Source organism: Candida albicans, chromosome 2 (genome assembly GCF_000182965.3).
Source record: "Candida albicans SC5314 chromosome 2, complete sequence".
NCBI lineage: Eukaryota > Fungi > Ascomycota > Pichiomycetes > Serinales > Debaryomycetaceae > Candida > Candida albicans.
Genome location: NC_032090.1, coordinates 260,335 through 283,029, shown reverse-complemented (window position 1 = coordinate 283,029; position 22,695 = coordinate 260,335). Strand labels below are relative to the sequence as shown.

The 22,695-nt window shown below is 36.5% G+C and overlaps 11 protein-coding genes across 11 annotated transcripts; 3 read left to right on the top strand and 8 right to left on the bottom strand. All coding sequences in view use genetic code 12, as the record gives it.

Annotated features, from left to right (window-relative positions):
• Nucleotides 1-204: 204 nt before the first annotated feature.
• CAALFM_C201570WA (uncharacterized protein) lies at nt 205-750 on the bottom strand (the record flags this gene model as incomplete). Its single annotated transcript, XM_717422.1, has 1 exon — nt 205-750. The coding sequence occupies one exon, from the start codon at nt 748-750 to the stop codon at nt 205-207; it is 546 nt and encodes a 181-aa protein (XP_722515.1).
• A 224-nt stretch (nt 751-974) lies between these two features.
• On the bottom strand, nt 975-2,813 carry BMT5 (Bmt5p; the record flags this gene model as incomplete). Its single annotated transcript, XM_717421.1, has 1 exon — nt 975-2,813. The coding sequence occupies one exon, from the start codon at nt 2,811-2,813 to the stop codon at nt 975-977; it is 1,839 nt and encodes a 612-aa protein (XP_722514.1).
• Nucleotides 2,814-3,591: 778 nt separating this feature from the next.
• On the bottom strand, nt 3,592-5,937 carry SMP2 (phosphatidate phosphatase; the record flags this gene model as incomplete). The annotated part of the gene is made up of 1 exon (XM_717419.1): nt 3,592-5,937. One exon carries the CDS (start codon nt 5,935-5,937, stop codon nt 3,592-3,594), a length of 2,346 nt encoding a protein of 781 aa, XP_722512.1.
• A 391-nt stretch (nt 5,938-6,328) lies between these two features.
• On the bottom strand, nt 6,329-7,498 carry CAALFM_C201540WA (uncharacterized protein; the record flags this gene model as incomplete). The annotated part of the gene is made up of 1 exon (XM_717418.2): nt 6,329-7,498. One exon carries the CDS (start codon nt 7,496-7,498, stop codon nt 6,329-6,331), a length of 1,170 nt encoding a protein of 389 aa, XP_722511.2.
• A 564-nt stretch (nt 7,499-8,062) lies between these two features.
• CAALFM_C201530CA (glutamine-dependent NAD(+) synthetase) lies at nt 8,063-10,207 on the top strand (the record flags this gene model as incomplete). Its single annotated transcript, XM_717417.1, has 1 exon — nt 8,063-10,207. The coding sequence occupies one exon, from the start codon at nt 8,063-8,065 to the stop codon at nt 10,205-10,207; it is 2,145 nt and encodes a 714-aa protein (XP_722510.1).
• A 24-nt stretch (nt 10,208-10,231) lies between these two features.
• PPE1 (carboxylesterase-mitochondrial 37S ribosomal protein YmS2) lies at nt 10,232-11,314 on the bottom strand (the record flags this gene model as incomplete). Its single annotated transcript, XM_717416.1, has 1 exon — nt 10,232-11,314. The coding sequence occupies one exon, from the start codon at nt 11,312-11,314 to the stop codon at nt 10,232-10,234; it is 1,083 nt and encodes a 360-aa protein (XP_722509.1).
• Nucleotides 11,315-11,554: 240 nt separating this feature from the next.
• CAALFM_C201510CA (tRNA(adenine34) deaminase) lies at nt 11,555-12,367 on the top strand (the record flags this gene model as incomplete). The annotated part of the gene is made up of 1 exon (XM_717415.2): nt 11,555-12,367. The coding sequence occupies one exon, from the start codon at nt 11,555-11,557 to the stop codon at nt 12,365-12,367; it is 813 nt and encodes a 270-aa protein (XP_722508.2).
• Nucleotide 12,368: 1 nt separating this feature from the next.
• On the bottom strand, nt 12,369-12,803 carry CAALFM_C201500WA (uncharacterized protein; the record flags this gene model as incomplete). Its single annotated transcript, XM_717413.1, has 1 exon — nt 12,369-12,803. One exon carries the CDS (start codon nt 12,801-12,803, stop codon nt 12,369-12,371), a length of 435 nt encoding a protein of 144 aa, XP_722506.1.
• On the top strand, nt 12,661-14,079 carry CAALFM_C201490CA (TFIIH/NER complex subunit; the record flags this gene model as incomplete). The annotated part of the gene is made up of 1 exon (XM_717414.2): nt 12,661-14,079. The coding sequence occupies one exon, from the start codon at nt 12,661-12,663 to the stop codon at nt 14,077-14,079; it is 1,419 nt and encodes a 472-aa protein (XP_722507.2).
• A 161-nt stretch (nt 14,080-14,240) lies between these two features.
• Nucleotides 14,241-17,111, bottom strand: SPT5 (transcription elongation factor; the record flags this gene model as incomplete). Its single annotated transcript, XM_717410.1, has 1 exon — nt 14,241-17,111. One exon carries the CDS (start codon nt 17,109-17,111, stop codon nt 14,241-14,243), a length of 2,871 nt encoding a protein of 956 aa, XP_722503.1.
• A 171-nt stretch (nt 17,112-17,282) lies between these two features.
• On the bottom strand, nt 17,283-22,280 carry SRB9 (Srb9p; the record flags this gene model as incomplete). The annotated part of the gene is made up of 1 exon (XM_717408.2): nt 17,283-22,280. One exon carries the CDS (start codon nt 22,278-22,280, stop codon nt 17,283-17,285), a length of 4,998 nt encoding a protein of 1,665 aa, XP_722501.1.
• Between the last annotated feature and the right edge of the window lie 415 nt (nt 22,281-22,695).

Sequence of the window (22,695 nt, the reverse complement as noted above, 5' to 3'; positions counted from 1 at the left end):
TATGCTTTAGCTTCTTTGCTTTTTTTTTGCTTGTATAATTTTTTTTGTATTATCTACACCATGACCGATGAGGAAGAAAGAAGAAGAGATGTCACTTGGTTATAACGTTCCAAAAACCACTACACTACAATGTAACACCAGTACATAGCTAGCTTAAAGTTTATTATTTTAACCTTGCAATTTGCAGTTCAACTTAGACACTGACTATGAGGACAATTTGTAAACCATATCGTAGTCAATTAAACCAGCAAAACGACAATCAGTAAGTCCTAAATTTTCAAATCCCACCTTCAGATAAAATGGTATCAAAGATTCTTTATTAATGATTAATATTTTATCTGTCAATTTAAATTGACGAATATACTCGATATATTTAGTTAGGAAAATATGACCAAGATGAACACCTCTATATTCAGGGTCAATCACAACCGAATGAATACCTATATTCCTTGAATTTTCAAAGTGACCAGAATTCTCAACACCTTCGATTTTCTTACCCATTCCAGCTTCAGTGATTCTTTCAGTAGAAATTTTGGTTGCCAATATATGCCCAATTAATTTGGAATCACCAAGTGGAGTTGTTTCAAATAATCCTAAACAGAATTTTGATGCAACAGATAATCGATATTGACAATTTTCTGGTGAACATCTTTGTTCTGGTGGGAAACCTTTACTTTCTAGAATAATACATTCATCGAAATCTTGGATAGTCAAGTTCCTAGTAAATTGATTGGATAATAGTTCTGTCATGTATGAATAAGAGTGGTGCAGTTCTTGTTGTTTGTTTCGAGTAGGTAATTTATTTGTGTTGGCTAATTAAGTTTCACAGATCAAATCGCATTTATCATCAGCCACACTTTGCAACAAATTTAATCTATGTTGAAACTTTACTCTTTTTTGTTTATACTAAGATTTATTTCTGTCACTAGTTAATCATAACAGTGACTAGATTACATACAACTTAAACTATATTCCTAATTTTGCCATCGCTTTAAATGGGCTCTATAATTTTCAGCATAACTTTTACAATAGCTTTCAGATTCAAGTAAAGCACAATGTATAGCATTATTATTAAGCACATCTCTGTTTGTTTGCAATAAATATTCAGATAATATCGACTTTAGTATTCCCTTCATGTGTATAATATCAACTGTAGAATCAGATCTCGACAAACTAAGAGTCATATAATCTTGAAAACCACCACCTTCGTCTTTTGCCAAAACCCAATTAGATATTCCATTTGGTATAAGTAAGTTTTTGCCATTACATAACCCTTTTCCTTTAGCCCACGGTAATATTGGCACACCAAAATCCATATACGACGACACAAAAGACAATTGAAATCTACCCCCCTGTTTCACTAGTACTGTGAAATTCGGTCGATACATTTTCAGTCCACACCCACATTTACTTAACGCTGCTCGAGCAAAACTAATCCAAACTTCTTTACCTTTGAATTGATCCTTCACTGTTTCCAAACCAGCAAAATTGTATTTGTCTAGTAGTTGGTTGACGTTCATTAATTCAGTTCCTCCACGAAGCTCAGATATTTTTGTCTTTTTATTATTCATTCGATACTCCCAAATACAGTTTCCAGCATCCCAAAGCGAACATTTTAGAATCGACAAGTCTTGAAACAGATATATGAAATATAGATGGGAATCATAACCTTGTTTTTTCTGATCTTCATATATGACAAATGGTGTCCAATTCTTCTCTGTTTTAGGCCTCTTTTTATTAGGCAAGCTTAATTCTTTAACCTTGACATATTTATGATCGTCTGTTGTTGCCAAATCTGGTAGCAGCAGACCTACATTGGATTTCCCGAGTTGAGTTCTCCATATCCACGCCATAAAAATTGATCTATAAGTATCAAGTTTTACAAGATTTTTAATCTCTTCCAAATAGTTAGCATTTGGTGGACTGCGATTGAAGGAATTGTATACGATCAATGGCTCTTCATACCCCTCCTTATTTTTGACTAGCATTATTCTTGGATCTTCTACTCCATAAAACTTTCCCCGTTGTTGGTTGACGTTGTGGTACACTGGAATCGGTATAAACGACGGATACGAGACCGTCTTGAACTTTGCCTTACCGCTATCTGGTACAACTAAAGTTACATTTTTCAATTCTGTCCAATTACGATCAAACGCCTGAACATATGACAACGATATAACTGGTTGTACCTTGTTACCCGTCTTGGTATATATGACTCTTGATATCATTAAGTGAACACCATACTGTTCAAGCCAAACAGACGAGCCTATTAACTGAAACCAATGTTTTTCAATGGTACGTTCTCGTAGTTGTTTTCCTAAATCTGGAAAAAACACTGAAACTTCTTTATAGTAAAAACTATTTTCATTTTTAAAATCTCGAAGTATTTTGTATAAATCTGCATTTTTGTTGTATATCTTGCTGATTTCAAAATTTAAAGGTATTTTTTCACATTTCAAGTTATCTTTTTCACCAATTGATTGAAACAAATCGATAGTATTCCAAGTATACACTGTTTGCGGTAGCTCGTAAGTATCTCGATTTTTGTACACTATATCGCCTTTATTAAGCCTTTGTCCAAATGCTTCTGTTAAAAAATCGGCCAATTTATTATTAGCAGATTGGAAATTGCTTGGGAAAATGACTACTTTTCTATCATGCTTCTTAATTTCATCTGATACTTCGATTGGATCTAACGATTCTTCAACCTGCACTAAAGATGATGTGGATATTATGACAACTATTGCAACAAAACATAGAAACACAAATGTGAATATTGACTTTGGGGCAAATCGGTACTGCTTTTGAACCATATGTGAATTAGATAAATTATCGTTATAAAGAAACCTCTTCCTGTCACGTACTATTCATACACACACTTTAATTTTATTTTCTACCAATTTTCAAGATTGATACGAATATATTTATATTGATCGATTAACTAAATGGATTCGAGTCTTTGTATCAATCAAAGTATTTTAGACTAGAATACGAGGTAAACGAAGAATAATGACAAAGGTGATATAAATGAATGGATTTGGAAGGAAAGGGTACCCCTGTTGCTAATCATGCAAATAAATCAAAACCCAAACAGAACAACCAATAGTATTATATAATCAACAAATGACTAGTTTTTCGAAGTTTGGGAATAGTACAGCATTTTTTTTTTTATTCCCGGAAAAAGAATTAAATGACTTTGTTGTGGATATTTTAACAATCAAAAGTGGCTGAAAATAACAAGTTGTCTATCAAAATACTTAAACAAAGCTATATGCAGTATTTACACTTTTCACACTAAATATTACACGCTTTAAATTTTTAGCATGATGTACGCCCTGGTTAGGAATTCGTAAAACGAGTTGAAACACTCAGCCCTTGCAAGGGCGACGACATCAACAACAACAACCCCGCTCAGTCTACATATTTATACAGATTGCTAATCATAATAATAAGAGTCTACAATGCAATCAATGCCCTTTTCAGATTCGTTATTATATTTGTTGTCCCATTAGTGGTCAATGAGAACCTAATGCGCCTCTTTCTTTTTTTTACAATTTTTGGACAATAAAAACAGACACATTCATTCATTCTCTATATACGCAATTTCTCAACATCTTCTGCACTTAATTCTTTTGAGTTACTACCAGACTTATTGTCTTCATCAATGTCCAATAACGGCGAGTCAGGGACTATAATTTCATCGATTTCTTCATCATCATCATAATCATCATAATCATCCTCTTCGTCATCTTCTTCGTCCTCGTAGTCATCATCTTCATCTTCATCATAATCATCCTCATCATAGTCATCATCAGTATAATCATCGTCGTCTTCCTCATCAATATCAACGTCATCGACTTCCATGTCCTCTTCAGTAAGCTTGCCATCTGCCAACTGTTCATTACCATAGTCAGAATCATCATCTTTGCTATTATCTTTTTTCTTACCAAACATCATAAAACTTTTCAATGGTGATGTAAATGAAGAACCAGAAGTTGGTCTTTCAATCGTAGATGCTCTACTTCTTGATTTCTCAAGCAATTCTGGATTATTATTATGCTCTTTCTCCTGATTTAAAATCAATCCATGACTCAATTTTTCATTCTTCTTCACCGAAATGTCATTCTTTTCAGAAACTGCCTGTTTTAAACCTTGTACATCATCGTCACTATCTGTTAAATTATCAAGATCTAAAGGTTCACGCCAATAATTAACATCATTAAATTTCTCATCCGTTTTAAAATCTTCCATAACACTCCTTGGTGACCCTGGTGACCTTGGAGATCCAAGAGGAGATGGTGTACGATGGTTTTGCATATAATCATTCCATTGAGCGTTATTCCAATACGATGAAATCGAACTGACTTGTCTAATAGGTGGGAAAAATTGATCAACCAATTCACCAATATGCAAATACGATGACTTGTAACCTGCCAATTCCAATAATTCCATATGAACTTCACCATTAGGGTTTATTGTGAAAATACGATGCAGGGGTATATGCACAGATCTGTAACTAATAGCATCAGTGATTCTATTACCAAATCCAGCATAAAATGGAGTGTGATCATCATCATTATCATCTTCGTTACCTTCAATTGGTTCAAAAAACAAGTTTTTAATGTCAGAAAGACATGCCATTTTAAACACTTCGGGCTTCTTTAATACCACTTCACGACGCAATGCAGCAAACGTTCTATCGGGACTCAATATCACTGGACCAGGAGGTAATTTGATTCCATCTTGATTAACACCTTGCAAATACTGTCTTGTTGTGTCAGCCTGGCCGACGGATCTAGCAGTTAAATATACAATATTGTACCCATTTTGACGAATTTCTTGAAACAAACTAGCAACACCAGGGTGGGTCCAATCACGGCCAATCAAGTTCAACACATGTCCTAATGCATCTGATTTGGTAATGGTACCATCTATATCGGATATAACTATCGGTGTAGTCGATTTCCAGAGATAAAGGTTGGCGGTAACTTGAGAATTCCCATCACTAGCTTTAAATTTAAGTGAGTTTTCCCCATAGTGCAAATTCATCTTCGATAATTGATCAGATGTCAACCTGAGTGTTTTAAAGTATGTCTTGTCAGAATCAGAAGATGTTGTAGAAAATGTGTTTAGCGAAGTTGTGGTCGCTGTAGTGAGTGTAGTTGGTGCAGTCGAATCATCCTCCATTTCACTACCTTCAAACTCACCAGTATTAGATATTCTATAATGCCCATTCTCATCTCTACTTATAAACTGTTCCCACGCTTTAATTTTCTCACCTTGAGAATATTCACCTTCAATTTCTTCGAAAAAGATCTTCTGGAACAATTCATCTGAATTTTCAATATTCTTTTGTGAATTGGGTTTATATCCATCCAAATCAATAACCAAATCACCGTTTAAATCAAACTTGGTAGGTATGTTTAATTTCTGGGTAATTTTTTTGGCGTTTTCAAACGCTTTTTTGGTTTTCAAAGATGGTGTAGGACTCTTTGATCTTGGACTAGGGATATCACTCAATTTGATTCTTTCTTCGACATTGGTGTTTTCATTCAAATCCAAATCGTCCAATGGCTCTGCAGCTGTACTAACTGGTGAAGATCCCGGTGACGATACTGGCGAGATGATTGGCGAAGTCAACACACTGTGCGATAAGGCATGGTTCTTGTCATCAACCTCAAAAACAAAATGGGCCTCGCCTCCATCACCCAATTTCATCGGCAAATTAGTCTTGATGTCATTGACATATAGATCAATTTTTTTCTGTGATGGTTTGATTATTTGAAATTTACCAAATCGAATATGCCAAGGAGACGTGTGTAATGTCCCATCGGGATGCTCTATAACTATAACATCAATTGCTCCGGATAATGTGGCTGGGTTTAATGAGTTCCATTGGTTGTAAACATAACCACCTACTTTTCCAACGTATTGCATATCTCTTGGGTATAATGCTTAAAATAGGGGAAAAAAGAAAGAAAAAAGTGTTGTACAGAAATAGGAAAGCAAGAAAGATAAAGAGAATTGAATTTAAAGATTAATTAGTGTCTCCCTTCCTTCCTCCCCAAAAAATAATCAAACTCTGGTGGAGGGAATCAACAATTTGCGTATTGTATAGAAAGGAAAAAAAATAGCACCAGAACGACAATTAATAGAAAGCCCAACTTTTGTAGATCGAATCGCCCTACAGAAGCCCTTACACGACATTATCATTATTATTACTGGCTTTTTTTTTGAAGCTTGCTCTTTCCACAAAACACAATTATATTTAATACAAGTTTTTTAAAAATCACAATCACATAAAGATCTATATTCGTATATACTTAAACTAAATAACAGTTATAGGATCTTTGCCACTGGCAATATTACATTGGTGCATCAATCTTTTACCAGCTTCTCCCAAATGTGCTAGTTCAGAAACAACTGAATGGGTAACTTGTCTATTTCCAAAAATAACTAAATCACCTTGTTTCCAAGCATGGGCATAAATTTGTTCAGGAGCGATTGCTGGTCTCAAAAACTTATGAGCTTTTTCTCTAGCTTCTTTCAATTCTAAAGTTTCTATTGATCCATCAGCTTTCTTGGTGTGCAATTTATATAAACAGCATCCATGCACTTGTAAATGATGTTCCTTGGTTACTGGATTTGTCCATACCATTGGCAATTTCTTGACATTGGACTCTTCCCATTCTGGCAAATCTTTGAAATCACGCTCTTTCCCCTCTGATACCATTGTCAAACCATCCCAAGTTGCCTTAGCAGAGGATATAAATATATACGGATGTGGGGCATATTCAACAGTGGTGTTTAAAGCAAATTCTTTATCTTCTTCACTCAAATTCTTGAAAGCTTGAGCCCCACTGAAAAAACAAGTTGCACCCCTGGCAAGCTTCAATTCGCTTCCATCATCTTCATAAACAACTTTTTGGTATTCTGTAGGAGGGATTCTAATACCTAACAAAGTAGTAACTTTTGGAGGAGACAAATCGTACAAGGCACTATCAATATGCCATCTATAAAATCTGGTTTGGTCTTTGTTTTTAATTTGATCTTCAGTCAAAGGTGTATGGTGGAATGTAGTATGAGAAGGATGAGTCAAATTAATTGTTTCCCCGTTTTCATTACCTGGTTCATCTGGAGAGAAGGTTCCTTGACCCAAAATTTGGACTTGTGGTTGAGATTTCACAGAGCAACCATCTTTCTTCAAAACAGACTGATCATGTCTAAACTCTTTACCATGACCATAACCACCGCTTGTATCTTTTGGCTCTGGGATTGTTGGATCAAATCGTTTTGTTAAATTGTATTGAGATTTTGGAGACAATTCTACTTGGTCAGGAATAAGAACAACACAATGCCTTTGAACAGCATCATCAAGCTTGGCAAAATCTTCATCATTCAAAAGAGAGGGATCGTTTTGACAATAGCTTGGTAATTCAATTGAACAGCCAAATGGAGCGTCAGCTAAAGGAGTAACAACTAAAGAATCTTTGTGCATTGTAGTTATGTTATCTTTGATGTAATAGTGGGTATTATGTGTAGATTTATTTGAAAATGAAAATAAAATCATAATTCAAGACAGGGACAACCTATCTATTTATAGTTTGTCATGCTCTAGTTTATTGTTGATAACAAAAATTCATTGGAGACTGCATATGGCTTTATCACAGCATTGCATTCCGTTGGGATTCCGTCGGAAAGCAAAGGGACTTGCCGATAGCAATTTTAAAACATGACAATATTTATCGGGACGCCGGTAGGTACTGTCATAAGTTTTAAAATAATCCATTCAAGTGAAATTTTCAATCTTATGATCCTGCTATCAGCCGCTCTTTATCTGACTTGATCTTTACTATCAAGATACGGGCAAAAAATTACTCTTCAATTTTGTTAGTACATTCCAATAAAAAAAAGCGACTCATCCATAATTTGGCTGACACCCCCAGCGTATTCTTTCACCTAGCCCAACAAAACAGAACGAAAAAAAAAAACAAGCACAAAAGAAAAGCTACATTTCTTAAATTACTAAGCTAAAAGACAAAACACATATACAACTTGACAAATGGGTAACTATATCACTGTTGCCACTTGTAACTTAAACCAATGGGCTTTAGACTTTGAAGGTAACAGAGATAGAATTTTTGAATCTATCAAAGAGGCCAAGAGACAAGGTGCAAAATTGAGGGTAGGTCCGGAGTTGGAAGTCTGTGGTTATGGATGCCTCGATCATTTTGCTGAGAATGATTTATATCGTCACAGTTGGGAAGTTTACGGAGAGATTTTGTCCAATCCTGAAACTCATGGGATTTTATTAGACATTGGTATACCAATTATCCACAAATCAATCAAATATAATTGTAGAATCATTTCGTACAATGGCAAAATCTTATTGATAAGACCCAAGATATATTTGGCCAATGATGGAAACTATAGAGAAATGAGATACTTTACTGGTTGGAATAGACCCAAATACCACGAAGAATATCAATTGCCAAAATTCATTAGTAAAATTACTGGTCAAGCTAGAGTTCCATTTGGTGATTGCATTGTTCAAACTTTAGAAACCAGATTAGGATGCGAGACTTGTGAGGAATTGTTTACACCAGAATCACCCCATATTGCCATGGCTTTAGACGGAGTAGAAATATTCACCAATTCCAGTGGATCTCATCATGAGTTGAGAAAGTTGGATACCAGATTAAAGTTGATCACTGAAGCAACCAAGAAATGTGGCGGTATTTATTTATATGCCAATCAAAAAGGGTGTGATGGAGATAGATTATATTATGACGGATGTGCAAGTATTATTGTGAATGGTAACGTGTTGGCCCAGGCATCGCAATTTTCTTTGAAAGATGTCGAGGTCATAAGTGCTACAGTAGATTTGGATGACGTTAGAGCTTATAGAAATCAAAAATCTGCCAGTGTACAAGCGGTTAATCAACTGGAAAAATTCAAAGTTATTTACACGGATGTGGAATTATCTCCAAGTGATTATGTATTTGATCATTCAATCATACCATCGAAACCACAACCAATCAAGTATCATACACCTGAAGAAGAAATTGCTCTTGGGCCAGCATGTTGGTTATGGGACTACTTGCGAAGATCTAAATGTGGTGGATATTTTTTACCATTAAGTGGAGGTATCGATTCCTGTGCCACTGCAGTTATTGTTCACCTGATGTGCAGATTGGTCGTAGAGGCAATTCCTAATGATGAACAAGTGTTGAAGGATATTCAAGCAATTACTCACGACGAAGGATTTGTACCAAAGACACCACAAGATATCGCCCAACGCATTTTTTACACTTCATTCATGGGTACTGAAAACTCGTCGAAAGAAACTAGATCAAGAAGTAAAGAATTGGCTTCAAAGATTGGCTCATATCACGTTGACTTGAACATGGACAACTTGGTCACTTCAGTTGTTTCTCTTTTCGAAGTTGCTACTGGGAAGAAACCAATATTCAAGATATTTGGAGGATCAAATACAGAAAATTTGGCTTTACAAAATATCCAGGCAAGATTACGAATGGTTTTGAGTTATCTTTTTGCCCAATTGTTACCATGGACTAGAGGTAAAAATGTCCCTGGTTTACTAGTTTTGGGCAGTGCCAACGTTGATGAATGTTTACGTGGATATTTGACAAAATATGATTGCTCATCTGCTGATATCAATCCAATTGGAGGTATTTCTAAAACTGATTTAAAGAGATTTATTGCCTGGGCCGAGAAAAATTTTGACTTACCAATATTGCACGAGTTTTTAACTGCCACACCAACGGCTGAGTTAGAACCAATCACCAAAGATTATGTTCAAAGTGACGAGATTGACATGGGAATGACTTACGACGAGTTATCGAGATTTGGTACTTTACGTAAAGTCGACAAGTGTGGCCCATTAGCAATGTTTATAAAATTGTATCATGAATGGTCTCAACCTCCTTACAATTTGAGTGCTAAACAAATTGCCGAAAAAGTGAAACGTTTCTGGTTTTTCTATGCAATTAATAGACATAAAATGACTACCATGACACCAGCATACCACGCTGAACAATATTCACCTGACGACAATAGATTTGATTTGCGACCATTTTTAATCAATCCTAGATTCCCACATGCCAGTAAGAAAATCGACGAATTGGTTGAAGAAATCGAAAAGAGACAACATGAAATAGATTCTAGCAATAAAAGTGTAGATTAATTGACGATAATATATACAACTTTACTACTTGTTTATTTTACCTCCCCATTTGGGAACAACTCCCAAATCTTCTTTCATAAATATTTCTGGCGCAACAGCTCGTTTTATATAATCTGTAAGACACACGGCAACGTGATTAGGTAAATCCTCATGAACAAAATGCCCAGACTTTTCGTTATTCTTGAAGACTACCAATTGATATTTTCCCTGCATTTGTCCAATCATTAATTGCTTATCTAGACTTTCATGTGTAGAAAGCATCAAGAGTTTGGGCCCTTTAAAACCCAAAAAGTTCTCAGATAATCCAGAAAACCAGGTCTGCCAATAAGGTTGGGTAGCATTTAAATCGGTTATCCAGGTCAACTTGTCGGTGAACAAATCAGGCACTGATAGTCTAGCAGATTTTTCATTGAATAACAAAAAATTCATATGCCACAGAATAGCTTTAGATAGCGAGGGAAACAGGAGTGGTCTTCTAGCAATAAACAGGGGCATTGCATTGAGTGATTGCACTGCTGCTTCCTCTACAATATCCAATAATATTAACCCCTTGAGAATATCGCTAGGATATAATGTAGAATATTTTGCCAAAACTGCACCCCCTAATGAGTGGCCCAATAAAAATATCGATGTCTGCTGATGTTTTGAACTGAATTGTTCCAATACAAACGATACATCTTGTACCAATGTATCTAGGGAAAAATCGGATGTTGCCACACTTTCTCCATGGCCTCTGGTATCAAATAAAAATATTCCCACAGACTCATCTTCAATGTGATTCACCAAGTTTCCAAAAGTCATAGACGAAGAACCAGCCCCATGGTGACAGAAAAGTATTGATCCAGGTTTCTTTGAAGGTTTGTAATACGTTTTAAACTTGTGACCTAACTCATTTTCATAAAATTCTTGTATAAAATTGGTTTCTTTGAATTGTTTGTAATCTCTTAAGATTGTCTCGTCTTCAGTGTTTGCAGTGGAGCTGCTATTGCCAGTCGGCGGCATAACAGCAGGTTCTGGTATGTCATCTTCATCTACTAAGCCGGACAATCCCAAAGCCGTCTCTTGTTCTTTTATTCTTCTAAGGAATGCTTTATGTAGTTCTGACATTCTTGCGTAAAAGGAAGTACAGTATTAAAGCTCGAAACTCAATTGCAACAAAAGTCTTAATTTTTTCTTCTATAAGTAATTGATCTTGGTCCCCCAAACAAAAAGATACAGAGGAGAAAGGAGGGCCTTAGGCTGACAGAAAAAAAAAATTTAGTACCTGCCACACCAGTAGCTCCAAACCCATATATGATTTGATAGAGTTGAAGTATGCTGACAGATCTTACTTCACACTTTCAGTACATGGCTATAAGCTTGTTTGTCGGTTACAAAGCCTTACTAAATAATGAGACACCAGTGTCATGTATAGTCGTGGATTCAAAATCAGATAAAATCATTAGCATAGGCTACAATTATACCAACCACTCTCTAAATGGTACACAACACGCAGAATTTATTGCTTTACAACGATTTGGGGAACAAAAACTGAGTATTGACTATAATGATTTAATTTTGTATGTGACAGTGGAGCCTTGTATTATGTGTGCATCTTATTTACGTCAGTTGGGCATCAAAAAAGTAATATTTGGTTGTGGGAATGATAGATTCGGAGGAAATGGTACCATTTTATCAATACATAGTGACATCACCTTGCCTAACGCAGCTTATTCCAGTATCGGGGGTATATGTAGGACAGAAGGAATCCAACTATTACGAAATTTTTATATTCAACAAAATGAGTCGGCACCAAATCCAAAAATCAAAAAGAACACAGATATTGAGAGTAAGGAATACCCAGAGAATCAGTTTTGTAGCATTTCAAAGGATGAATTTATAGAGTTTTACGGAAATGAAAGAGTGCATATTTACGATGGGAAGATTTTTGAAATCACTCCATTACAAAACAAGGGTTATGATATAAAAGAATTGATATCGTTGGATATGATGCAAAAAGTTCCATTTCTAGAGGATGAGTTGGGACAAATTACAGATGAGCAAATAATTGAATTTCACAACTTATTTTTCAACATAAATGATGATGGAACGGTTAATTATAAAAAACCAATAGGCAAATATAACAGTAAAAAGAGACACTTTGCAAACGATGAAGAATAGTTTATAGATTCAAAGAAGTGATGCACAATTTTTTTTTTTTCAATCTTTCTCTATTCTGGTGAGTACGTAGAGAGTAATTGAGCAACAAGATCCTAAAAAAAAAAGCGTAGTCTAGTAGAGAAAAACAATTCAGCCTTTGGCATATATTGAAATACATCCCCGAAGAAATAAAACTACACATTGTCAAGATGGATGACTCAGATGAGGAATACATGGGCTCTAAATCGCCGTCCTCTAAACTTCCTTCGACTGCTCCAGAGAAAAGTGCATCACCTGGAGGAGCAAAGAGTGGTATGTCAGCAAGAACTCGATCATCACGTCGTGGTGAAGTGAGTGACTTGAAAGGGGCCAATGGGTATGCCTGGGAAGATGAGTACCAAAGATCATGGGATATTGTGAAAGATGATGAGCAAGGAGGCAACTCATTTGAAGCCATGGTGCAATCGATTATTGAAAATAGAAAGAAGAAGATAATGAAAAATCCCAGTACACCGTTTCAGAGAGGAATTATTCGAACATTGATTATCATTATAGACGGATCACTGGCGATGAGTGAAAAGGATTTGCGACCCACAAGGCTATCTATGACATTGAATTATCTACAAGAGTTTGTTGTTGAATTTTTTGACCAAAACCCTATATCGCGATTGGGAATAATATTGATGAGAAATGGTGTGGCCAATTTAGTTAGTGAGGTAAGTGGCCTGCCACAATATCACGTCGACAAAATAAGAAATTTGAAAGCCAGACAACATAATAGATTTGAACCAAAGGGAGATCCTTCTCTACAGAATTCCTTGGAAATGGCTAGGTCTTTATTGAAGTTTAATTTCGGTTCTACATCCAATAATTCAAAAAATTCAAAGGAGATATTGGTGATATTTGGAGCTTTGTTTACAAGTGATCCTGGTGATATCCACAAAACCATAGACAGTTTAGTTAAAGATGAGATAAAGGCAAGCGTTATAGGGTTATCTGCCCAGGTGGCTATTTGTCAAGAGTTAGTAAACAGGACTAATAATGAGCCACGTAACTCTCAATCAAAACACTACGGTGTGATCATGAATGAATCACACTTTAAGGAATTGTTGATGGAATCAGTGACCCCTTTGCCATTGACTGAAAGTGAAAAACAAATACAAGAATCGGAGCAAAACGGTGTTCCAGTCTTGCGTATGGGGTTTCCGACCAAAGTACAACCAACATTGACATCAGCTATTGGTGGGTCCGACTACATAGTTGAGTTTCCGCACTTGAACGCTTCTTTCCCAACCCAAGGCTCTGAAGATTCCAAGGATGTTGTGGAAATTCAAACAAATAAGCCAGCAGCGGCAGTAGCAACAACATCTTCTTCAGTAATTGGGTACCAATGTCCTCAATGTAAGTGTAAAGTTTGCAACTTGCCTACCATATGTCCTGTGTGTGGGCTAATGCTAATATTATCCACCCATTTAGCAAGATCATACCATCATTTAGTCCCACTTGCTCCCTACAAAGAGGTGAAAGTGAGCCCAATATACGACAGCACATATTGCTTTGGGTGCCAATTGAAATTCCCTGAAGGTGTTAAGCTAGGGACACACAAGGGAACTTTAGAGTCGATGACTAGTTCACGATATAGGTGTTTAAAATGCTCACAAGACTTTTGTATCAACTGTGATGTTTTTGTGCACGAAGTTCTTCATAATTGTCCAGGTTGTGAAAACAATTAAAATTATATTTGGTATTTTTTTTTAAAAAAAGGTTGTATACATGAAACTATACGTACTTATACAGAATTCAAAACAATAATCATCAACATAAATAAACAAAGACAGTAGTGAAGAACTAACAAGGGAGCGCACTTCAGTTAGAAAAACAACATTTCTTGGTATCAGTTACGACCCCATGCACTGGTATTACCTTTCTTACTTCCCCATGTAGTATTGTTACCACCTTCCCAAGTACTTCCACTTTCCCAGGAAGAACTGCCTCCCTTACTTCTATCCCAGGTGGAGTTTCCTCCCTTATTTCTATCCCAGGCGGTGTTGCCACCTTGGTTGCCACTTGAAGCTGAACTTCCACCTTTACTTCTATCCCAAACGGAACCTGCACCTTTAATACCACCCCAAGCAGAGCTTCCTCCTGCCCCGCCACCCCAAGCAGAAGCACCACCCCAGGTTGAGGCACCACCAGCACCATATGCTGGAGTTTTACCACCGTCTCCGCCAAAACCACCTCTACTTCCACCCCAAGCTGAGACACCACCATTACCAGCAGATACAGAAGGTGTCATACCTCCGTTCCAAGCAGACCTGCCTCCACTGGAAGAACCATACGTTGGTGGAGTTGGTTGTGAGAATTCTGGTGCCGCACCGATAAATCTTAAATAGGGCACTGGCTGACCATGAACAATGACATTCAAGTTATTTTTGAGAACCTTGATCTTCTTGCTCTTTGTGTGTAATTCAATTCTGGCATACAAGTCGTCAGCTTCGGTAACCTTACCTTTCAATCCCTTGTAACTACCACTAGTAACAGCTACATCTTTGTACAACAATTTGTCTCTGCCGCCAACTCTAGTTTTTAATCCAGCGACAGCAACAGGATTAGGTAATCTCAAGTTTGGATTCATACTTGTCAAATCCGGACCTAGGCTTTTAGACACCGTTGAATCTTTAGTAGCAACAGTTGTAACATTCATACGGTTAGCAACAAATATACCTAAGTTTTCCACAATCTCATTGGACTTTATAAACAATGCATTCTTGTAAATGTGCAAAATAGCACCTTCTCTGGATTTTTCACCTAACAACTCTTTGACAGTGTCACCTACTCTTATAGTCGTACCATTTCGATCTGTAGCTACCTGTTCACGGCGACTTTGTTTGAGTTTGGAGGCAATACCAGATTGTCTGACACTGATTAAACGTCCATCTGTAGTAAGCACATCAAATATGTTCTTTTCGGCCTTGATGATGACCCCCACGGTTAAACCACTCAATTCAACCAAATCCTTAATATCATACTTGCTGTTCAACAAATCGAAATTGGAGGAAGCATCAGTTGCTTTCACAAGATAATTGGCAAATACTCTCACATCCTCTTTTGTTTGGTCACTGACAATAACGACAGAATCACCATCAATTTTTATGACTAACCCAGTCTCGTCAAAGTGTTTACCTTCAACTATTCTTACGTGGTCACCTTCATAGAAAATTTTCCTTAAATCATTGGCAGGAACTGTCAATCTTTGGTCCACAAATCTAGGATCACCACTGTCTGTGACCTTTATTGTGATCTCGTTCAAAGCAGTTTCAACAACAATACCAATAGTTTTGGCTTGTTCACCACGACGAATTTCAACTTTGTCTCCAGGTTGGAAAGCTGTCGATGATTTACCCTCGCCCGCATTATTTCCCTTTAATGTAGCGGCTATAGCTTGCAAGTTTAACCCATCTTCATCATTTTGATTTTGGAACCTGTCCAACTCTTCAAGAGTAGGATTAACATCTTTGGTTTGAATGAACTGTAATTTAAAATCTTTATACAAATATCCATCGTAGTACTCATTACCACGATATATAAAACTGTTTGGAACTCTTCCCATCTGGAGTTTATATGGGTCATACATTCTTGCCTTTTGTTCACTAAATAATGCTGGTAATGGCTTGATTTTCAGTTTTATAACCTTACCGTCGGGCCCAATTTCATCATTCTGACCATAATCAAGTCTTGGAACAACTTGACAACGCACATCCAAACCATTCTCGGACAAGTTATCAACAATTGCCAAATCTCCTCTATAAATCCCCCTCTTGATTCTTACGTAAATACCAGGACGTATTTCAACATCAGATGATTTTACTTGCTTCAATAAATCAGGATACTCTTTCACTGGAACTAATAATTTGTCTCTGACAAAAACATTTACCATACCGACTAGAGCTTTATCAATTGCATCAGGTCTTTTTGCTTCGATATATATATATCCGGTAAATGCATCTCTTTGAAACACAGTCAATATATCCAACGGGTTTCCTTGTCTCTCGAGTGTTCTCTTTTTCTCATATAATTTACGAACTAATTCCTTCTCTCTACCTGGCGTACACCTAATAGCATAGATTGATGGATCGTTGATGGATGGCATTAATAATTTTTGCGATACAGTACCACTGGCCGCGGTCTCACCCCTGTATACTGAATGGGTTTTTCTATATCTTTGCTTTAAAGTTTCTGCCAATTGTTCTGCATCTTGATCTTCTGCTTGCTGACGACGATTGTCGTATTGTCTGTGTAATCTATCATCCTGTGGCATTTTTTCCACTGTTTCTACTGGAGCATGGTCATCAGTGATAAATTCCTCTCTCATCAACTCTGCTTCTTCATCTTCGTCTTCCTCATCTTCTTCTTCATCATCGACTTCTGCTTCTATATCAAAGAATTGATTAGCCCCTCTTCTCCGTTTTCTTCTGCTAGAAACTTCGTCTTCCTCGTCTTCCTCCTCATCATCTTCTTCTTCTTCCTCGTCTTCATCTTGCTCTTCCTCGTCTTGTCCAGCTTCTTGATCTTGCTCTTTCTCATTGTTCTCCTCCTGTTCCAGCTCTTCACGGGTACGTTTTAACGATCTACCATCATCTGGATTCTCAACTTCTTTATTCTCTTGATCACCGGCTCTTCTGAACTCTTCATCAAAAGTCAAATCATCATCGTTTGCAAAAGATGGTTCCTTTTTAACTTGAACTGGTAGATCACTGTCTGACATTTGATATAGTTGAGATGATGTGTAAATTGCTGTGAATATTAATGACCAGAGATCTCTGTTTTTTTTTTCAATGTAGCATTTGTTGAACAACGACTGGGAGGAAAAAAAAAAAATACAGAACTAAAAAAAGTCGTGCGAAATGGCCATACTCATTAAACCTATGTACAGCTTTCAATCTTTATCTACATATATGTGCACTAAATAATCCAATAATTTCCCTACAGCATTTATATGCCACGGAACTATGGCATTATTTCTAGAATGAGTTCCCAAAATGTCCAGTTCTCCAACAATAGGATTCATACAGAGTATGTCGTTCAATGCAATCATTTGTTTGTACTGCAGCATTATCAATTTCATCAAAACATCCAAATTCCAATAGTTTGAGCAACTTAAAAGATTGATTTCGTATACTAGATAAGTTTTCTTAATGTCATCCTTATACTCCTCTTCTGACGGCTGATTAACTTGCATCATCAAGTATCCTGTTTTCATACAAAATCTTGTGGGTGAATTAAATGAAGGGAGTGGCACTTTAGGTATCACACCATATACTTCGTTATCTTGATTCTCTAATACCACCTCAGGGTCAATACCACTGCTGCCTGGTTTGGCGCCAGAAATGCCCAGTGAGGTTGGAGCTATGAGATCTTGAGGAGATAAAAAGTTTGCTGGTGCATTGAGAAATTGTTGTGGGGAGTGCAAACTCAAACTGTTGGGGGATGTGACAAGAGCCCCTCCTGACGCACTTGGCGATGAAGTATTAGATGTAGAAAATGTTTGCTTAAACCCGAAAAAGATATCCTTGTCTTGTATCATTGGTGTGGGAGCATAATCATTGCTTTTTGGCCCTAAGTCTTCAGACTCATTAGAACCCACTATTCTGGGAGTCTGACGCACAGATACAACTATAAGTGATATTTCTTTATGCTTCAGACTCAATCGTTTCCAATGAACTAATTCCACATCGGGTATGATGCTATTGATCCTGGTCAAAACCAAAAATTTCTTCCCTCCAAATGAACCTAGTTCGTCGTTTAAAACTTTAAATAAATCTGTGGATATGCTCCATATATCGTCTGTAATACTCATAATATCCATTATGTCACCTCTGTATGTTGATTTCTCAGATTTGGAGACAGAATCAGAACAGTACCACGATTTGACATGAACTACCCGACCCAATGGATCCGACCAAGATGCCACGAACCAACTGTTATCGATCGATCTTTCATAAGCTAGGTGAAGAAAAATGTCATCATTTGAACTATTGTCTCTATAGCTGCTATTCATGAATTTAAACTGTATTTTGGAAGGAGGATCTTTCACAATTGTAGTGAACAAATTCTTAACAATGGACTTGTTAGCTAAATCATTAGGGCATTCGTTGTATAAATTCATAGAAATCTTTGTTAGTTTGTAATTGCTAAACACTTTCAAAGCAGTTTCATGATGCACCTTCTTAACTAAAAGAGATGATGGTACAATTTTAGTAAATATATCCACCAATGGCAATTGATGCGTTGTTAATGCCACCTTGAAATTTCTAAAGATTTTGCACACTTGCACGTTTGAATTTGAACTGTCGTTGAAATCAATGAAAAACAATAGCAATGGTTTACCAAATTCAAAATTGTTTGTTTTATTAATCAAATCCAATTTTATCAATTCAACTAGTGAAATCAACTTCTTGTTTGTCTGTATATAAAAATCATTGTACAGTTGATCATGCTCTTTGTGGACTAGAACCAATCCATCCGAAATTGGCTCCAAATCAGAACGAGTCTCTACTGTTGATAAATTCACTTTCGAAATTGTTCCAAAATTGCATTCCTTATAGTTTTGAATGATTTGGTCTAAAAACTCAGTTGCATAAGAAGCTGTGTTACGATGAGTTTCAGCAATCAACAATATTTGAAAGTCTTTCTGTTTTTTCACAGGACTAAAGTTTAAATATTTCCAAAATTTCAAACCAATATTGTTCAAGTTCACAATATTGCCATTTTTCAATATTCTAGTTTTCACCATTGGTAACTTGAAATAGTCATCATCACTGACCGTGTTTTCAGCACTTAATTTTTCCATCACATTTTTATACTTCTCAAAACTGGTTTTGTTCAGTTCATTCAAAGAAAACGAATCCCATTCCAACGCCTTTAATTTTCGGTATAATGCTTTTGGTCCAACAAAGTCTTCTTCGTCGGCAATTTCATTCAAAAAATTCAATTGACTATCTAGTTGATCTTCCAATTCTAAACTTTTAAAATCATAAAGAAGCTCGATTAATTTCATTGGATAAGTGCAAGGAAAAACTTTTGACAAACTATTCAAAATCCAATCAGACGATATACCTGGGTCCAGATTCAACAACAAGTCATTCACGCCATTTATATAATAATCGGATTCGTCGTTTTTCATCAAGCCTAAATCAAAAATAATATTTGGAGACATGAAATCAAGAAATTCCTTCAAAAATCCCAACTTGACAATCATTTCATTGCTTTTAGTTATATCTAGATCATTTTCCAAGTCATCATCACTTATGGTAAACGAAGGCAACAACTTACTGCTTATTAAATTGTTCATCAAATACAGACTTGGAATAGTGGAGACATTAATGCTCCTTAATATTAGCGGCAAATAATTTGAGGATTCACTGATTTTAGACGGAGACTCTAAGGAGCTGGCTTTCAAAACTTCTAAAGTACCAGTGGATGGTTGCAATTGAGGTGATTGGTGACTCTGTGATGTGTCAAAATACATGGGCGAAACTGAACTTTGCAATTCATTACTAGCGAATGGTGATTCAGGCTTTATAGAATATTTGGATATTTGATTGGGGAAAGGCGTGCCAAACCCTTCTGTATTTTCATAACCCTGTTTATCAGTAATGTTATTGGTGGTATTGGATCCCAGATCAGTGATATTGACAGGATTATAATTACTTTGTTGGGGTGGCACTGACTCGTTTTGAGTGTTAAGTTTCAAAGGCGTAGATTTACCAATATCTGATATTTCATCCTCATCACTTTCTTCTTCTTCTTCTTCCTCCCCTTCTTCTTCTTCGTCGTCATCGCCTTCATCTTCGTAGTCATTATCGTCATCTTCTATATCTTCTCCTCCCTCATTATCACTTGTAGTAGAAGAGTCGAGTACTTCTAAATTTTGTTGTAGCCGTTTTTTGTCCTCACTAGAGAATGGAATTTCCATACCACTTACACTAGTTGCTCTGAGTGATCTATTCTTCATGTCAAGGTTTCCATTAGTGGAACTGTCTTTTGCAACATAAAATTTACCTCCTTTTCCGTACTTGGTGTCTATATCACTTTTTATAATAGGATTAAATAAAATTGGAGAAAAAGCAGACTTTTGTTGGGGTAATTGCAGAATCTGTGAAGACTGTGCATATGCATTGTTTGCTTCGTATAATGTCTCAGTTCCTGGCGCTGGTCCTGGCGCTGGTCCTGGCGCTGATCCTACTGAAGGTGGATTCGTTGTCACAGCTGATTGTGAAACGGTAGACAGAACTAGTGGAGTCGGGACAACGGGAAGAGGGGCACCAGGATCTTTATAATCCGGGCTGTTAACAATCTTTTCAATAGTCATTTTATCTTTCAAAATGTCAATGTATGATGGTTTTGTCTCTTTGGGTTTAAAATTCTCTTTATCAGGGACTGCTTCTTCGCTGGTTGAATCAGGTGGCATTATTTTAGAATCGAGATTTATATTTTCCTTAGATGGTGTTGCATCGGCAATAAATGCCTCTTCCAAGGCATTACCAATTACGCCATTTTTGTCAATAGTATTGTTTGAAGGTGTGGGTTTTTCTTCTTCGTTGCCAGCCTCTTCCAAATCATCGTTATCATCACTCTCATCGCCACCAAATAGATCGTCAATTTCCATATCATTTTCACTTTCATTTTCAGGTTCAGTTTCCTTTTTATGAATTTGGTCTTCAAGATTCATATGAATACTATCGTTTTTGAAAAACTCTTCTGTGTTTTGCAAATTGAATAAATCCGTTTCTATAGGAGTTGTCGTGCTCAAACCGACGGTGTCTACATCTTTTGAGATATCAGGGACATTTCCAAAAGAATTTGCACCAGTAGCGTGTACACTACCAGCACTTAAGGGCACGTTAACTGTTTCTCCTTGTTGCTGATCCAGCAAACTATCTCTCTGTTGTTGCAATTGAGTATTATGTGCTATGCGGAAGTCAAGAAAGTCGGAAATCAAGTGTAGTGGATTATTTAATTCTGACGATTCAAGCAATCCCTCCTCCTCTATGGCGGGTTCAAACTTTCCAAACTGTAGCAAACACAAATCCCATGGCCACAAAATGAATTTCTTATTTTCCACGGAATGAATAAATTTTCCAATTGCCGATGTTTGGTTGTTCAAATGTTTGAGGTTCGGTATAAGTTTTACCCATAAAGTAGACTCATCACACTGAACACCTGTCGTTATTTTCAATAACTCTAATAGCTTACCGTTTTCGATTTGTGGCTTCTCAATCAAATTATTTCTCAAACTTGTTGGATCAAATAAGTGACATCTAATACCACTGGGAATCAAATAAATGACAAAGTTAGTGTCAATTGCAAGGTTTCTTGGGTATGCAACGGATGAGCTGAATAATTGTGTGAAAGGTTTTTCAACACAAGAAACCACCAAATCACCATTTTGGAATAATATTGGATCAATACAAAGAATAGAATACACAGAATCACCGGTGGGTGCGACACAGTAATTGCCAAATAGTTTTATTGCGCCACTTAAGGACAAGTTGTATAATATCATCTTTTTCGTCGCTTTCAAAAAACTCAAGCTAGCCCACGCCAAGTTATCGTCATTTTTGGTGCTTTTGTGAGGGTTGGGGAACTGATCAACGTTCACAGTATCGGTATATTTGGTAGATAGTTGTGGGAATTCTTTAGTCAAGTCAATCGTTTCTGAATCGACCTTGTTGTGACCAAACACAAAATAATACAAACTTTTGTTATAATAAGTCACTAGGATTTGTGGCCATTTGTGTCTGATTGTCAATTCCAACTCTAGTAATGCTTGATCATTATTATCTGACGATGTATAAATGGTATAACTTATGGACCCCAAATGAGCCAATTTGTAATATTGAGTGGATATCGATGAAGCGTTTGCCCCTACCATGATGTTTCTATCGAATGTTTTTAGTATGAATTCTAGTTGTAAGTGAAGATTGTAGTAGCCAGAAGAAAGCTGAAGTTAAATGAGATTCCTCGAAGTTGAAAAAGATTCGTTAGGGTAGTGTGAATGTGAGAAATTCGCACTCTGTTGATTTCTTATGACAACCTTTTACAACCAGTATCAGTTACTGTTACAGTGCTTTCCTTGATTCTTGCAAAGACCAAACCTAGCATTGATGGAGCCACAACATCTAAGAATTAGCCATAAAACTAGTATCTTCTCATGTTTAACGATAGATGTCTGTAGACATGTAGAAAAAATGGTTAGATCAAAATAAGGTATGACAACTACTCAACAGAAGTTTATACAACCAAATACAATTGAAGAAAATCATACAAAGTCTTCTAAATAGAATGCT